Genomic DNA, 12,289 nt, shown 5'->3' with positions numbered 1-12,289 from the left:
TAATATATAAAATATACTGTGTATACACACAGCCATTTTCTTAGATTCAGTTCCAAATAAAGATTTTTCAAGTCAACTCAGCAAAACATGTTTTAGGGCTTTTTGCTTACTTTTATTTATCTACACGTTAAAGTAACGTAGCGTTCTCCCCACACAAGGGTTGTTTAGCATAATAACGAACACAAATGTATTTCACCCTTCTGGCAATTTTGTCAAACAGCTCTGCCTTTCCCTCTAGGAACAGGGCTGCCCCATTCTCTGCTTACCTGGTTCCTTCAGCCACCAGACTGGACCTCTTGTCTGCTCACATACAGACTGCTACTTGTTGGCTCAGACACACTGGTCTCTTTGGACATGGACTAGCTCTGTCCCTTCACACTCTTCAACTCTCTTGTACGTCAGTCTGGCTCAGCAACTTGTCTGCACAGGCAAGACAGGTCTGGACACTGTGTCAGGCTTCCAGCTGCTCACACAACACATAGGAGCAATCATCGACTACAGAATTCTCTCTTTTGTAACACCTACCCGACTTCAGTCCTTGTTCAGCGACCCTTTACCTGCTGGAATAGGCATTACCTAAATCTTTACACAGTGGCAGACTGCCCATCGATCACAATATCTATATTTGGAGAAAAACAAAGTAAAATAGCTCACCCTACTGCAACAGATTTCCCAACCTAAAGACAGTTGTAGTACTCCAAGGGGGTTAAATATTTATGCCACCTGTACAATGCTCAGGGCTTTAAATCTTTTTCTCAGCTATGTTTAGATTTCGATTTACCAAGATCGTACCTATTTTATTACTACCAGCTCAGGAACGCTATCCGTGCCCAGTTTGGCTCCCTGGATGAGCCCACTGACCTGCCCCCATTGGAAAAACTGTTCAGACAGCCAGATCCCACTAAACTTGTCTCCACCTATTATGCAGCCCTAATGACTGACTTTAATCCCAGGTTTCACAAAGCTCAGGTAAAATGGACCTCTCTGGACATCTCCCTGATAGACGAGGACTGGTCAGAATTTAGTGATACGTATAAAACCTCTGTTATTGCTTCCTGGGACCGCATCATACAGGTCAAAATGTTCCATCAAACCCACCTCACTCCGGCTAGGTTACACAGGATGGGTCTCCTGCCCTCAGCTGCCAGTTTCCTCGGCTGTGGCCGGGAGGCCGATTTCTTACACTGCTTCTGGACATGCCTGGTAATCCAGGACTTCTGGGAAGAACTGGGTGCTTTCATCTCATCGGCGCTAGGCCTCCCAAACATAATCCACCCCAAGAACTGCCTATTAGGCATTTTTGGCGAATTACACCTATCATCACATGCCAAGAGACTGCTCCGCATACTCTTCTTCTATGTTAAAAAAGCAATTTTTCTGTCCCGCTATCCCACTGTATAAACTTACTTTTGAACTCCGGAAACGGAACAAAACCTTCCACAAAATTTGGGGTAGATGGTTGGCTAGTCCGCTAACCCTCTCCCAGCACTGATTGTACTACTCTTGCTTGACCATTGATAGGCCGTGCCTCACGGATCTCTAATGTCTGGACCTCCGCTTTTGCTATATCCATGTATTATACCTGATCCTTTTACCACTGTGCCTACTTTATATTTTGCACTGATGTCAGTTTATTTTTCTATGTTTGACTGTATTGCCTAATGTTTATGACCAGGTTGTCTGGTGTTTTTTTTGTATGTTTTTCTGTTTGTTGGTTTGTCTTAAACCTAATAAAAATATCTTTAAAAAAAAGACAGTTGTACACCAACCTTCTTCAAAGTCTCATTGTCCATAGGCATGAGACCATCTTTTGGCTAGGAGTGGCTTGTTTCCACTCTAACTTTGTATTTTCTCAAAACCTAAACTTGTATGTAAAGGCAATTTTTTTTTTTTTTAACAAAAGCATATCTGGTACATCTGTGAAATGCATGCACAATCTCCATGTTGTTTCCCTTTAAACATGCTGCAAGTACATGTTCTCCCTGTGCCAGCGTGTTTTTTTTCCCGGGTACTCCAGTTTCCTCCCACACACCAAAGACATGCTGGTAGGTTGACTGGCTCCTGTCTAAATTGGCTAGTATAAGTATGAATGTGAGTTAGGGACCTTAGATTGTAAGCTCTTTGAGGGCAGGGACTGATGGGAATGTAGAATAAAAATAATAGAACTACATGTAATAAATTATCTAACTGTTGGTATGCCAGAAATAAATTGTGCTCCTACCGCGTTTCCCCGAAAATAAGACCTAGCTTTATTTTCCAGGAGGGCTGCAATATAAGCCCTACCCCGGAAATAAGCCCTAGTTTCAAATGTTTGTAACATCCTATAATCCACTCTATTACAGTAGTATATAATGTACAATGTGTGTGTTTCTGTAATATAATTGCGGGGAAGAGAGCTCCGGCGGGTCACAGGAGCGCTGAACGAAGGTATTTGGCACAATTATATTACAGAAACACACACATTATACATTATATACTACTGTAATAGAGTGGATTATAGGGTTTTACAAGCATTTTAACACTGGGGATTCCTGTCAAGCAGGGAGAGAGAGGGGGGAGAAAAGACAGCACATTACATGGTAAGACCTACCCCAAAAATAAGCCTTACTGTGTCTTTTGTTGCCACAATTAATATAAGACCCGGGCTTATTTTCGGGGAAACACGGTACCTTCTTTTTTGACATAACACAGCTCTGAATTCCTAAGCATGTGGTGTCAGCGCCGCTTACTTAATTTCTGATGGATTACAAAGAATACAGACCTCTCTGCATCTCTTTATCTGCTCACAACATTTCTGGCAAAATCAACAGATATACAGTGCCTGGAAAAAGTATTCACACCCCTTGAAATTTTCCACATTTTGTCATGTTACAACCAAAAAGGTTAATATATTTTATTGGGATTCTACATGATAGACCAACACAAAGTGGCACATAATTGTGAAGTGGAAGGAAAATTATAAATGGTTTTCAATTTTTTTTACAAATAAATTTGTCAAAATGATCACCTGATGGGCGCATGATGGGCTGACGGTCTATAAATTAGAGTTGCCTGGCTATCATATCGGACCTCTTGCTTTCGATACTTTAGGCCAGTAACCAATATGTAGATAAAGCCGTAAGGTTTTTTTCTGATCTGGGTCCTTGTTCTGAGTCAGAGACTCAGACTGTATTAAAGCCAATGTAAGAAAAACTAGCATTTCATTGAAAATCAACAATGGCTTCTGTATCACATACGTTAACTCGTAATACATATAATGTACATACTAAGTGTGTCCTACCTGTACTTATGCTTCTGGAATATTTAATAAAATCTTTGTAAAAGAAATGGCAGCCTCTATATTTTTTAATTAAAAACTGAAATTAGTGAAGAAATTTTATGAAACATCCTTTCATAAAAGCTGTATAATACCAATCACAAAATAAATTTATTAATCCAAAAAAAAATCATTAATACACACATGTATAAAACATCACAATACTATATAAATTGCTACATATGTGAATTTTTGGTGTGGCGTTATTTATTGTAAGCACTTGTTCTGTATTACAGTACTCTCTAATACCCATTAGGGAAATTCTAAAATGGACCTGGTCTACAAGAAAGAACCTTACTGTGCTGGCTGTGTGTACAAGACTTATTCCAGGTTTTTCTAACTTGTTATATTGATTGCTTTTCTTGTTTTTTTATTTCGGACTGATTTTGCAATTGTTTTACCATTTTTGTTTAGTTGATGGATATTGTCATTTTCATTTGCCTGTCATAATTAAATTGCTGGCCTTCTTCTGCTGAGTATATTGAAGCTACAGTTCGACTATTATGGAGGCTGAAATTCAAAAGCCAAAAGCCATTTGTCAATCAAAAAATATTTGTAATGGGGAGCAGATAGCTAGCAATATTTTGCAAGGTAATGCAATACCATCGTCTGTATTTTGTTAACCATTTGTAAAATGCAGGCTACAGTTTGCAGCCTGTGCTGTCCCCATAGGGGTTGATTTACTAAAACTGGAAAGTGCGAAAGCTGGTGCAGCTCTGCATAGAAACCAATGAGCTTCCAGTTTTGTTTTTTTGTCAAAGCTTAAAGGGGAGTTCCAGCCATTTGTATGTTTATTAAAAGTCAGCAGCAACAAAAAGTGTAGCTGCTGGCTTTTAATAAACAGGCACTTACCTGCTCCAGCGACGCGCCTCTCCCCCCCTCCCCGGCCGGCGTCTTCATCTTCAGTGTGGGCACCCGGCCGTGACAGCTTTCGGCTTCACGGCCGGGCACCCACTGCGCATGCGCGAGCAGCGCGGCACTGCGCATGCGCGAGCGGCGCGGCCCGTTGCCGCGCCGTGTAATTGGCCAGGAGATCGCCTAGGACCTGTGACGTGTCCTACGCGATCGCCTACAGCAGCCACTTCCTGAAGGCGATTAAGCTTAGTCGCCTACAGGAAGGAGGAAGTGGGACAGGAAGTCCCACTCGTGCTGAAGCCCCCACTCCCCCCCAAAAAAAATTACATGCCAAATGTGGCATGTAAGGGGGAGAGGAGTGGGTTAAGAGGAAGTTCCAAATTTGGGTGGAACTCCTCTTTAACAACTTTAGCCTCATAAGGTTTACCCCTCTTCATGACCATGCCATATTTTGCAGTACTGCACTGCTTTATATTTGAAAATTGCGCGGTCTTGCGACGCTGAACACAAATTAAAATGCTTTCTTTTGGTGGTATTTGATTACCTCTGCGGTTTTTATTTTTTTGCACTATGAACAAAAAATGAAAAAACAAATTTTGAAAAAAAAAATATATATATATATTTTTTACTTTCTGCTATAAAACACATCCAATAAAAATGCCTTCATCAATTTAGGCCAATATGTATTCTGCTACATATTTTTGGTAAAAAACAAAAATCCCAACAGGCATATATTGATTGGTTTGTGCAAAAACTATCGCGTCTACAAACTATGGGATATTTTTATGGCATTTTTTTTTTCGGAAACCTAACTGACACTTTTTTGGGAACCAGTGACATTATTACAGTGATCGGTGCTAAAAATACTAATGACACTGGCAGGGAAGGGGTTAACACCAGGGGCGATCAAAGGGTTAAGTGTGTCCCTAGGAGGTGCTTGCCAACTGTGTGGGGGAAGGACTGACTGGGAGAAAAACACAGGGATCTGTGTTACTCCTTAGCAGGAACACAAGATCACTGTGCTCTCCCCTGTTAGAACTGCGATCTGCCTGGTTTACATAGGCAGATCGCCATTCTGCCTCTCTGAGGAACAATCGGTGTGTCCCAGTGGACATCGCATCCGCTAGACCCGCCGATTGGCTCCCCCTCTGGCCAGTCGTTTCGCGCAATAGAGTTGCCCTGCCGCAGTATATCCGTAGTAGACGGCCTTTAAGCGGTTAATTGAACAAGCTGAAGTTAGAAGCCGATTGGCTTCCATGCACAGCTGCACCAGATTTTGCACTCTCCAGTTTTAATAAATCAACCTCATAGTGTCCTCACACGGGTCGAATTTCGAAAGAACTTTCTTTTGAAAATCAGAAAATTTGAGAGTTTTGTGATCCGATTGTGCCACCATTGATTTCGAAATTAGACCGGCCCAAACCTTCAATTTTACCTCATGTTCCTACAGAAAATAATTTTTGTGTCTGGGAACCTTCTTTTCGGGAATTTTCTTTTCTTGCACATTTCTTTTTCGATTACATTTCTCGCATAATTCTCCCATCATTGATTAGAAAATCATTTGTTTTTTCAAAAAATATCCAACATGTTGTATTAATAAAATTCAAAAGGCCGCACAAAAATCGGCTGTTGCTGCAGCCCACTAACGGTACGAAATACAAACGAAAATTCTTAGATAAGATTTTCGAAAGAAAGATCTTTCGAAATTCGACCCGTGTATGGCCAGCATTAGTGATTTTAATAACACTCAACTGGCGTTGGGACTCTGAATGCCAAGAGCATATGTCAACCACATTGCGGTTTTTAAATATTAATTTTTTTAAACAATCATTGGCCACAATAAGGCCATACTGCTGCTTAGAGCTCTAGTTCCTTTTTTACAACTGTAACCTAATCTAGGTCAATAAACTAACTACACGTTTAAAGACCTCAACTGCACATATAGAACAACTGGCCAATGTCAATGGCTTTTACGGGAAGTCATTTTTACAATATTACTATTTTTTTTGCTTCCTTTCTGTCCGTAAAAAGAGAAGCATGTCTTTATGCTAAACAGTGAGTCATAATAAAGTATCATTAAAAAAGAGGCTAACATTTTTGTAAAGGGTTTCTTATAACTAGCAAAACCTACTGTGATCAGGAAAGAAACCAGCAACAACTGCTGCTGAGGACTTCTCTTAAAATCGCTTTAGCCTTGTCATAGGAAATGACAAATTGTACAGAGACACAGGGGTGAGAAAAGGAAAGGGTACAGAAAACCATTTTAAGTATATGAAAATAGGCGAGTCATGCAGAGTAAAGCTGTGAACTGTTCCAGATCAGCCTGCATACATCCTGTTCATTTGGAACTTGTATCTCTTTTGGAGTATGTCACCAAAATAAAGTACATACAAAAGCTAGTCAAAAAGAAAAAAAAAAAGAAATCTGTCAATGCTCAAATATACTCCCTATTTACCTCTGTTTTACAAACACTTATGTCAGATAAAAAAAAAAAAAAAAAAAAGAAGTTAAAAAAATTGTGCATTTACCTTATCGGAGCCCATTTAATAATACAATATACATGCAAAGGCCATTGTAAATGACAAAAAAATTGTTATCTCATGTCATCGCTGGATCAGCCCAAAAGTAGACACCCCTCCTTGTCCAGAACTACAAACTGTTAAGGATGATGAACCAGCAATGGCATTAGGCCTACTACGAAGGATCCTCCATTACACAATCAAATCAAAGCAATATGTTATAGTGCAGATAAATGAAGCTACTATCAATTATGCCAAAATAACCATTATCCTCTTAACACCTGTACATAAAGTGCCAGTGAAAATTCTTACACAATTACAGAGAATGGCACCTGCAGTGTTAATGGTGCACTGATGAAAATGGCAAAAAAAATAAAAATAAATCGCTATGACTTTTGAAAGTTTTTATTCTGATGGTTTTTCCTCCTGAGTTTTCTTGGGCGACTCCTTTGCCTCTGGCTTCGCTGGGGGGCTTTCTGCTGCATCAATGGATGCATGTTCTTTCTTCACCATTTCTTCCAGCTCAGCCTGTGAAAGGTCACAAATGTGATTGGGAAAGAAAACAATTTTTTCTATTGGTCAGAGTTTAGATAAACTTTCATCACAACTTAAAGTGGAGCTAAAAGGTATTAAATAAAAACTGGCAACCCGCTCCCGCTGTGATTAGACACAGAGGAAGCCAATCAGCGGGTCTAGTGGATACAATTGTTTGGAAGACAGGCAGAACAGCTATCTGCCTATGTAAACAAGGCAGATCACTGTTCTGTGAGAGGGGAATACATAGATCCTGCGTTTTTGCTAAGCAGGAACATGGATCTTTACTATCCCCTAAGCAAAGCACCCCCCCACCCTACAGTTAGCAAGCATTCCCTAGGATCACATTTAACCCCTTGGTTCCTCCTGATGTTAACCCCTTCTCTACCAGTGTCATTAGTACTTTGACAGTGCATTATTTTTAGCACTGATCACTGTATTGGTGTCACTGGTCCCCAAAAAGTGTCAGTTAGTGCCAGATTTGTCTGCCGCAATGTCGCAGTCCCGCTATAAGTCGCTGATCGCCACCATTACTAGTAAAATAAATAAATAAAGAAAATGATCCCATAGTTTGTAGACTCTATAATGTTTGCGCAACACAATCAATATACACTTATTGGGATTTTTTTTTTTACCAAAAACATGTAGCAGATTACATATTGGCCTAAATTGATGGAGCAATTAGATTTTTTCAATGTTTTTATTAGATGTGTTTTATAGCAGAAAGTAAAAAATATATATATTTTTTTTCAAAAAAGTTTTTTTGTTTATAGCGCAAAAAATAAAAACCGCAGTGTTGATTAAAGGGGTTGTAAAGGTAATTATTTTTTTTCCTAAATAGCTTCCTTTACCTTAGTGCAGTCCTCCTTCACTTACCTCATCCTTCCATTTTGTTTTAAATGTCCTTATTTCTTCTGAGAAATCCTCACTTCCTGTTCTTCTGTCTGTAACTCCACACAGTAATGCGAGGCTTTCTCCCTGGTGTGGAGAAAGCCTCTTGAGGGGGCAGGCAGGAGTGTCAGGGCGCCCACTAACACACAGCTCCTTTCTCTATCTGCAAAGTAGAGAGTGTCCTGACACTCCTGCTCGTCCCCTCCCCCCTCAAGAGGCTTTCTCCACACCAGGGAGAAAGCCTTGCATTACTGTGTGGAGTTACAGACAGAAAAACAGGAAGTGAGGATTTCTCAGAAGAAGTAAGGACATTTAAAAGCAAAATCGAAGGATGAGGTAGGTGAAGGAGGACTGCATTAAGGTAAAGGAAGCTATTTACGTAAAACATTTTTTCCTTTACAACCACTTTAAATACCAAAGAAAGCTCTATTTGTGGGAAAAACAGGACAAACATTTTATTTGGGTACATCGTTGCATGACGGCTCAATTGTCAGTTAAAGTAACGCAGTGCGGTATCGCAAAAAATGGCCTGGTCATGGGGGGGGGGGGGTAAACCTTCTGGAGTTGAAGTGTTTAACATTAAAGTCCACAACTCACTTGGAATGATATATCTATATAGAGATTATATCTCTCTCTCTATATATCAGTGTGCTGTGACTGTTATTTTAGCTATGACTAAGCACCGGTAAAAAGGCGTGAAACGCGCCAGCTATCTATCTGTTACTCTGTATGCCGTTTGTACTGCTTTCCATTCAATAAAAGACATCAAATTGGAGTGCGGCTATCTGGACCTTTTTTCGTTTGCTTCGCTTGGAACATTGTTATGTTCTAAACAAACAGGCATTTACTGAATAGAGTTTTGGCATCTGTATTACCCTATAGCCATTTTTAGATGTGAAAGAGATCATATTAATGTGAACCCTACATTCCTAGGTCAACATCATAACAGTTAATAAGACCTGTTGCCTTGCTGAATAAAAGTGCAGGACAAATCTGCTTGGACTGTTGCTGGGTGTCCCCGTCTCATGCATTTGCCCTGCACTTTTTTTAGCAATGCAGTCAACAAACACAGCTTTTTCTATTTTCTGTTACCACTGTGAGCAGATCAATCCCCTTAGGCCCCATACACACGATAGAATTTATCCGCGAATACGGTCCAGCGGACCGTTTCCGCGGATAAATCCTCTCGTGGATTTCGGCGGATTTTCATGCGATGGTGTGTACTCACCATCGCATTGAAATCCGCGCCAAAATCCTCTTGCGATGACGTGTCGCGCCGTCGCCGCGAAAATGACGCGGCGACGTGCGCGACGCTGTCATATAAGGAATTCCACGCATGCGTCAAATCATTACGACGCATGCGGGGGATCCCTTCGGACGGATGGATTCGGTGAGTCTATACAGACCAGCGGATCCATCCGTTGGGATGGATTCCAGCAGATGGATTTGTTGTGCATGTCAGCGAATATCCGATCTGCTGGAATCCATCCCAGGGGAGATATATCCGCGGATAAAGATCCGCTGGCGTGTACACACCATAGAATCTATCCGCTGAAACCCATTTGATGGGATTTATCTGCGGATGGATTCTTTGGTGTGTATGGGGCCTGACAGTGGTAACAGAAAATACATGAAACATTTTATAGAGTATTAGCCCTGGTTCAGATCAGCGCCGCTTTGAAATCGTGCTACTTCAGCATGATTTCAAAGCCGCAGATCAATGCAATTTGCACCTCCGATTTCATTGCGGCTTGTGACTTTGTTTAATAGAAGTCTATGCAAGTCGCAATGAAATCAGAAATAAAGTAGTGAAGGAACCTTTCTCAAAGTCACTGCGACATGAGTCGCGGCAATTTGAATGGTTCAATTGCTGGCACTGGGGTGCAACTTGTCATGTGGTAGGGACTGTCAAATCTCACCAGTGCAAACAAGAGCTTAGGTTTATTGCGATACTTTGCGATTTATCAGAGAGTACGAGTACCAATACTTTTGGTCAATTACTCGCCAATATAAAATTAATGGGCTCAAATCGCACTGCAATGAATCGGATGTGATTTGAACAGGAATGCAGTGCGATTCCTGTCCGAATCTCACGTGGTTTCCTGCACCGTTCCTCTGTGTGAACCCAGGCTGAAGTCGTTATGACAAGCCTGGGTATGGGCTCAAATCGCACCGCAAAAGGTATCGGTTTCAGGTAATGGAGCATTTTCACGAGTACAAGCATCATGAAAACACTCGGTATTGGTGCAAGCCTATAGAGTATATTACCGAGGCAGCCTGCAGGTGCGAAAAACACTAGAAGTTTCCATTTAATTATTGTTTTACTGTGTGTCAATCTGTAGAATTATTGACACCATTACATATGTGGGCCACACTTAATACCAAATACACTTATATAAGGTAACAAATCTAACACCCACAACTGTTTCATGTGTCACACATAATCACATAAATAAAAAGATATAAAAGAACCAGGCCCAAAGAGAACTGTTCCTCATATGTGCCTTGGGCAATTCCCAGTTTAACCCTCTTTACCTACCTTCCATCCTAGGAATTCAGCTAAGGCAAGACAACCATCATCGCAGTGTCCAAGCCAGGCTACATCCCTAAATGCAAAAAAATGATTAAAATATTTTATTCACAAAAATTGAATTGCCAGTTTTTCAACAGTTTACTAAGGTCAACAGGATAACAATGTTGTTAACCACTTAAGCCCCGGACCTTTAGGCAGCTAAATGCCCAGGCCAGGTTTTGCGATTCGGCACTGCGTCGCTTTAACAGACAATTGCGCGGTCGTGCGACGTGGCTCTCAAACAAAATTGGCGTCCTTTTTTCCCCACAAATAGAGCTTTCTTTTGGTGGTATTTGATCACCTCTGCGGTTTTTATTTTTTGCGCTATAAACAAAAATAGAGCGACAATTTTGAAAAAAATGCAATATTGTTTACTTTTTGTTATAATAAATATCGCCCAAAAACATATCTAAAACATTTTTTTCCCTCAGTTTAGGCCGATACGTATTCTTCGACCTATTTTTAGTAAAAAAAAAAAATTGCAATAAGCGTTTATCGATTGGTTTGCGCAAAATTTATAGCGTTTACAAAATAGGGGATAGTTTTATTGCATTTTTATTAATTATTTTTTTTTTACTACTAATGGCGGCGATCAGCGATTTTTTTCGTGACTGCGACATTATGGCGGACACTTCGGACAATTTTGACACATTTTTGGGACCATTGTCATTTTCACAGCAAAAAATGCATTTAAATTGCATTGTTTATTGTGAAAATGACAGTTGCAGTTTGGGAGTTAATCACTAGGGGGCGCTGTAGGAGTTAGGGTACACCTAGTGTGTGTTTACAACTGTAGGGGGGTGTGGCTGTAGGACTGACGTCATCGATCGAGTCTCCCTTATATAAGGGATCACTCGATCGATACGCCGCCACAGTGAAGCACGGGGAAGCCGTGTTTACACACGGCTCCCCCCGTTCTTCAGCTCCGGGGAGCGATCGCGACGGAGCGGCTATAAACAAATAGCCGCGCCGTCATCCCGGATCGCTCCCCGAGGGAACCCGACCGCCGCATGTAGCGGAGGGGGTCCCGATCGGACCCCCCATCCGCTAGAAGGCAAGGACGTACATGTACGCCCATGTGCCTGTACCTGCCATTCTGTGGACGTACATTTACATGCGGCGGTCGGGAAGTGGTTAAAAGGGTAATTTGATTAAAGTGGTTGCAAAGCCACTTAGTCAGGAACATACAATCCCCTTTGTTTAATAACGATATGTACCAAACAGTATGTGCTTTATGTATGCTTTAACTATGCCGATTTCTACCTTATTTTAGTGCACCTCCTGACACTCACGTGACTGCTCGTCTCTCTCCTCTCCCTGGCTGACAGCCACAGCAGGAGGGGCAAAAAATTGCCGTTGATGTCAGCTGGGGAGGAGTAGGAGGGAGGGGAGCGGTCAAGTGAGCGCCAGGAGGAGTCTCTGAAGAAAGGTAGAAATCGGTATTGTTTTTATACAGCATATACTGTGGGGAACATAGCTTTAAACAGAGGGGATTGTATACATATAACAGGTTATAGCAGCAGAAATGGAGGGGGAGGAGCAGAGTGGCACTGGCACCAGCAGATAAGTGGTGGGGGAAGGGGAGAGAGGTGAAAAGAGGAG

The 12,289-nt window shown here is 41.3% G+C and overlaps 1 protein-coding gene across 2 annotated transcripts in view; it reads right to left on the bottom strand.

The window, feature by feature from the left end:
• Positions 1–6,690: 6,690 nt before the first annotated feature.
• The window catches only part of SIRT2 (sirtuin 2), a 69,432-nt gene continuing 63,833 nt past the window's right edge, over positions 6,691–12,289 (bottom strand). For both annotated transcript variants that reach the window (XM_040337359.1, XM_040337360.1), the window contains 2 exons: positions 10,655–10,721; positions 6,691–7,218 (listed from right to left, as the gene is read on the bottom strand). In XM_040337359.1, coding sequence (XP_040193293.1) covers positions 7,096–7,218; positions 10,655–10,721 — 190 coding nt within the window. In that variant the 3' untranslated portion in view covers positions 6,691–7,095. The remainder of the gene's footprint in view (positions 7,219–10,654; positions 10,722–12,289) is intronic.

The sequence above is a fragment of the Rana temporaria genome, chromosome 2 (genome assembly GCF_905171775.1).
Source record: "Rana temporaria chromosome 2, aRanTem1.1, whole genome shotgun sequence".
Lineage (NCBI taxonomy): Eukaryota > Metazoa > Chordata > Amphibia > Anura > Ranidae > Rana > Rana temporaria.
Note: the sequence above shows the minus strand (reverse complement) of the source record. Positions and strands in the feature narration are given on the sequence as shown.